This window comes from Dipodomys ordii, unplaced genomic scaffold, assembly GCF_000151885.1.
Source record: "Dipodomys ordii isolate 6190 unplaced genomic scaffold, Dord_2.0 Scaffold401, whole genome shotgun sequence".
Taxonomy (NCBI): domain Eukaryota; kingdom Metazoa; phylum Chordata; class Mammalia; order Rodentia; family Heteromyidae; genus Dipodomys; species Dipodomys ordii.
In genome coordinates this window covers 33,732-39,727 of record NW_012267617.1, presented here as the reverse complement: position 1 = coordinate 39,727, position 5,996 = coordinate 33,732, and the positions used below count along the sequence as shown (strand labels likewise).

Genomic DNA, 5,996 nt, shown 5'->3' with positions numbered 1-5,996 from the left:
AATGGTTAATTGGTGACAAACATCGAAACCCACTGTATTCCTTAAAAATACAGATAAGCCGGAAACAAGTGCCTACCGGGAGACCAGCTGGTGACCACCCAAGAATGAAGCCCTGCAACAAGATTGTGTAACCTTTTGCTATAAAAGCTTGTTATCCTCTGCATTAAATCCCACTCAGCATCCACTCTTGGGTGTGAGTTGTCTGTTTGCCATCTCCCCACCTATTCCAGTTCCTCCACCAGGTGTCCTGCGTCGTCCTGACAGAGCCGGTCTGTGCCATAATAGAACTCTTTTTCCCAAATACAAAATCACACTTTAATATTTAAGATATAATAGGGAGTGATTGTACTGAATTGTTGTGCATATTTTACCTTAGAATGTAGGAGAGAATGTCATTAACAGTGAAGCCCAAGGAATTGCTTCCTCATTCTAAAGCAAGGTGACTTGCTTTTGACAGGACTACCAAATCGTACCAAAACCATATTACTTCTCCTTTTGCCAACCTAGAGAATCCCATTTTCTTTTGTTAACTTTTTCTAGGAACTGACTAGTAAATGAGATAGACTTACTTTTTCAGAAAAACTGAGCTTACAGTGACAGTGACAGATTCATAGCTACCAGATTTAATTACCAGATTTCAACACAGCCTGGAGCAGATGTACAGTTTAGCTTCACAACATCTACCTTGGACTTGGCATCACTGCATGGAGACCGACTTTTGAAAGCATTTCCTTTGATCTAATTCATCCACTTGCACTGCCCATCTTCCTGACACTGAGGGGCTCTGAGGGCTGTCGCCCAGACACTGGTCTCTGCGTTTACAGTCCGACCGAGGAATGACACACAGTTTGTAGTGTGGCGGGACGCTGCCTAAACCAACTGCAATCGGGGTAAGGTCAATGGCCGCGGGGTCCACCAGAGACTTCAGATTAAAATGCTGCAGGATAGCAGACAGGAGCAGAAACAATTCCATGCGGGCCAGGCCTTCTCCGACACACACTCGTTTTCCTAGAAGTAACAATACTGATGAGACAAGAAGGGAGCCTCCAGAGGTAATTAACACTATTAATCGTAGGGCCTCAATGGGAGAGCAGGAGGGGCGATAGGCAACTAAAGCCTAAAGCAGAAGACACCCTCCCAGACGATGAGAAGCACAAAACATATTGACAAAACACAAGAATATTAGTAACTGATTCAAGGAGCAGATTGTATACTACAACAATCATGCAGAACTCAGCTGTAATAACTAGTGTCAGAATAGAGTATTGATAAATAAAAACAAAAAGTTACAATAAATAGTTGTTAAATCAAATTTTAAAAACCAGCATTAGGTTAGGGAAATTGTTTCCAACCAGTGAAGAAGGAAACATCTAATGCTCCCCCTGATGCCCCCAGGAAAGACAGTGATTGAGGTTAGAAGCCTGTTCAAACAGGAGGTGTTCATCTATCAAGTTGGTCCTAGGAGCCTCCTTCACCAGAACCCTGGTGAGGCACCGGCATGGGAACAAGGCACCCAGTCATATCAGAGAAGGCCTTGCTACTTCCTAAAGAGAGAGAGACTACATAATCAAAGGCTGCAGGGCTTTTGTTTTGTTTTGGTTACTAAGCCTTGTTTAAAATGATGAGGAATTAGGAAATATGTTTTGGGGGTTTTTTTGGTTGGTCCTGGGCTTGAACTCTGGGCTTGCTGGGCTTGGGCATTATCCCTGAGCTCTTCAGCTCAAGGTGAAGGCTCTACCACTTGAGCCACAGCACTACTTCCAGTTCTCTAGTGGGTAAGAGGTAAGAGTCTCATGGACTTTTCTGCCCGGGCTGACTCTCAACTGTGATCCTCAGATCTCAGCCTCCTCCTGAGTAGCTAGGTTTACAGGCATGAGCCACCAGCGCTCGGCAAGAAATATGGTTTTGAGATATTCTTACTATGTCCAGAAAAGTAGACACAGTTTAACAATGAATGTAAAAACACATTCCATCCAAAACATTGAATGGATAAAAGATGTAATCTAACTTCTCTGAACAGAGAGGAACATGCTCAGATCATGTTCTACATACAAACAGGGTCATGGCAGGACTGGGTGTGGTCCATGTTGGAGTGATGGCAAGACAGACAAGGAGTGGAAATGAGGAGTGGAGGATGTGACCCAGGAAAGCATTACTCTGGGACCCTGCTTACCTGCAGAAAATGGCTTAAAATAGTCGCTGTACTTGAACTTCCCATTTTCATTCAAAAAGTGCTCTGGCTTAAATTTATCTGGTTCTGGAAATTCTTGCCTGTCATACAAAAGTGAATCCAGGGCTGGAACTACAACTGTGCCCTAGAAAAAGTAGACACATTGGTCAGTCAGCTTTAGAAAATATGGTCTTTCACCTGGAACTCCCAATGAATAAAAGATTATCTGATTTTTATTGTGCAGGATATTAAATATATAGTTAAGAAAGTTGTTTAGTTAAGGACTAGACAGAAAACAACCAGGAGTCAATCCTAAATGAGATGACAACCTGAAACTTTTCACAAAATTAAAACCCTTGTCTTGGTTGGTGATTTTGGCTCCTGGGGTTAGAATGTGCTACGATTTCCAGGCCTCCTTTAGGGATGTACTCTCCGAGTATGCCCGTTTCTCTAGTCACCACGTCACGCGAGAACATCCCTGGCAGTAGGGTGGGAGTGCTGACCTGGACCACCATCCAGTCACCCTCACGACAGAAGCCCTGGAATTCCTGTCTGCACCCCAGCAGGCAAAGGGTGAGCCAGTCATCAGGACAAGGCTCACAGGAGGCATTGCATCTTGTCTCTGACCTTGGGAATCCGGTATCCTCGGAACATGATGTCCCGCGTCACCTCATGGGGAAAATTGGAGGGTATAAGGTTGATGAATCTCTGAATCTCATGCACCACAGCATCCATGTAGGGCATCTCCAGCCTGTCTTTGACGGCAGGGACGCGACTTGGCCCAATAACCCTGTCGATTTCTTCATGAAGTTTCTCTGCCAAGATATGAATGAGATCCATTTAAAGAGCTGATCCTGATCAAAGTAAATTGTATGCCCATATGGACATGTCTAAAGGAAACCCCTTGGTACGATTAATTGGTGCTAATAAAAATGTGAGAATAGACGAATACCTTGATTTCCCATCCACATCCTCCCGTGTATCTAATCCATTTTCCATCTACCCACTCATCTACCTATCACCTGCCCGTTCATCTTCATACCACCCTCCTACTCACCTGCCCACCACTCGGTTACATACCTGTCCCTCTATCCATGCACCTCTCATCCATGCACACATCTATCCTATCACCCTCTCACCATCCACCAAGCTACCATGTGTCACATTTATGTTACATCTTAAATTTGGTACCCAGATAATTCAAAATCTGGATAATTTCCTTATAAATGTCAACAAGACCTAAAGTCTCACATTCCTGGATGTGAGATTGATATTCAGTCAATAGAAATCTTGTAATCTATTATCTCACCTAATGATGGTTTATCCAGTTATTTTCAGGAATAAAGAATAATAAAAAGGTCTTTGAAGTTTTTCCTTGCAGAGAAATACTTGTCATTATTACCCATGGCTGCTTTGCTCTGTGCTTCAAAATTATATGGAGGGAAGATGGGCACCGGTGGCTCATGCCTGTAATTCTAGCTGCTCAGGATACTCAGATCTGAGAATCGCGGTTCAAAGCCAGCCTGGGTAGGAAAGGCTGTGAGCCTCTTATCTCCAATAAACCACTAGAAAACTGGAAGTGGTGCTGTGGCTCAAGCGGTAGAGTGCTCGCTTTGAGCTGAAGAACTGTGGGATAGGAAACAAGCCCAGAGTTCAAGACCCATGACCAATACAAAAAACAAATAAGGGTAACAATGGAACTGGACATGCATACTCCCCTTTGTTTGGATGTGCTGTGTGGTTGAGCTTGAGAATGGTACACAAACGTTTTGCCACTCAAATTATGCTCTAGCCTGTGTGTGTGTGTGTGTGTGTGTGCATGCGCGCGCGCATGCTGGACTGAGGATTAAACTAAGGGCCTGGGCACTGTTCCTGTGGTTGATGCTCAAGGCTAGTGTTCTACCACTTGAGCCATTGCTCCCCTTTCAGCTATTGGCTGGTTAATTAGAGATCGTCTTGTCAACATTCCTGCCATATTTGAATAACCATTCTAAGATCTTAGTCTCCCGAGTATCTAGTATTACCGGCATGAACAACCAGTGCCTAGATTTTTATTTTGTTTTGACACTGAGTCTCACCACTACCTTTTGCAAGGCTGGCCCACACCTACAAAGTAGCTTGAATTACAAATGTGTCCCATAATACCTGGCCACAGACTGCTTGGAATCTGAGAGTCCCTGTCTGCTAGAGCTAACATAGCCATTAGAAAATTTCTCAATCGGGGGTGGGGGGAGAGGCTGGGAAGGGATGTGAAGGGTAAACAAAGGAGGAGGCTACAATGCTTGATAAGAAATGTACGCATTATCCTGCCCATGTTATTGTAACCCCTCTGTACGGTGTGATCACAAAAAAGTAAAATAAAATAAAATTTAAAAAAAAAGAAAATTTCTCAATCCTTCTCTGTTTGAAATCACCCAGTAAACTTTAGGAAACATTAGATGAAAAAGCAAACTTCAATATGTCATTTATAGCATGGAAACCAGGTAGAGGATTAAGCTGTATACAGCAAAGATGTGAATGGGCATTGAGTTAATAGTAAATGCTCTGAGGGACAATAGGTAGCAAACCTGAAACAGCGCCATCTCTGGACAGGCAGGCAGGAGTTGGTAGGGCTTTGGCTGTCTCTGACCATGTACATGTTAAATTTGGCAATGAGCGTTGGGGAGTTGTCATATTTACTTTATGTCTCTATTAGGAATTCCTCATAATTAATAACTTTTCTGTCGGTGGTGGGCTCACACTCTGGATCTGGGCACTGTCCCTGAGCTTTTCAGCTCCAGGCAAGCGCTCTACCATGACAGCCACATCATCACTTCCATTTTTCTGGTGGTTAATTGGAGATAAGAGTCTCATGGAGTTTCCTACGCAGGATAGCTTTGAACCACAATCTTCAGATCTTGCCCTCCTGAGTGGCTAGGATTACAGGCATGAACCACTGATACCTGGTTTCAAAATTAATCATTTTAAATCTTTGTTAGATCATGGTTATCATGGTACAGTGATCTACACTTAGTTCTCATAGCACAGTGGCCAAAAGTTGGTTTTTTTTATTTTGGTCGGTTGTGGGGTGGAACTCTGGGCTTGGGCGCTGTCCCTCAGCTCTTCAGCTCAAGGTAAGCGCTCTAGCACTTGAGCTGCAGCGCCACGTCCGGTTTTCTGGTGGCTTATTGGACATAGGATTCTCACGGTCTTTCCTGCCAGGCTGCCTTTGAACCATGGTCCTCAGATCTCAGCCTCCTGAGTACCTAGGATTTCAGGCATGAGCCACCGACACGCAGCTTGGTCAAAAGGTTTTCTATGGGCTTGAAGCCTGACTCAGGGATAGAGTACATGCTTAATATGCACAAAGACCTGGGTTCAATCCCAGGTTTTTTCTTATACATGCTGCCCATGCATACAATCTCTCTCTCTGGACTTCTGGCTCCTTCATCCTTCACATTTCTGTGTGACAAAAACCAAAAATGTTTCTGGCTGAAGGACCAGGGATCAGGCCTGACCGTGGAGCTCTCATGCACCCACTGCCTGGGGCCATGGCTTCATTCCACACTGGCTCTCAAGACCTGGTGAGCTGGAAGAACACAGCACATTGAAGGTCTGCCCTTTGCCCAGAACTTAGTCCAGGTCCAGTCAGCAGCAAGTGTGCTTGCAGCAGTGCTCTGGACAGAGTGTACCAAGGAAAAATGGTGACAGGGCTCCAGATCTACAGGTTCCCTCACCTCACTTCTCGTTACTTGGAGGTTAGCACCAACAAGCTGTTTCTATTGAATTGTCCTCACCTTGCCTCTACCTGGCTGGGGGAGAGGGCAGGGCATGACCCTCTGCACAC

At 44.6% G+C, this 5,996-nt stretch overlaps 1 protein-coding gene across 1 annotated transcript in view; it reads right to left on the bottom strand.

The window, feature by feature from the left end:
• Window positions 1-290: 290 nt before the first annotated feature.
• Window positions 291-5,996, bottom strand: part of LOC106001755 (cytochrome P450 2E1-like) — a 19,516-nt gene continuing 13,810 nt past the window's right edge. Inside the window, 3 exon segments of the mRNA XM_013036745.1 lie at window positions 291-1,008; window positions 2,174-2,315; window positions 2,798-3,010. Of these exon segments, the coding sequence (XP_012892199.1) occupies window positions 698-1,008; window positions 2,174-2,315; window positions 2,798-3,010 (666 nt within the window). The 3' untranslated portion in view covers window positions 291-697.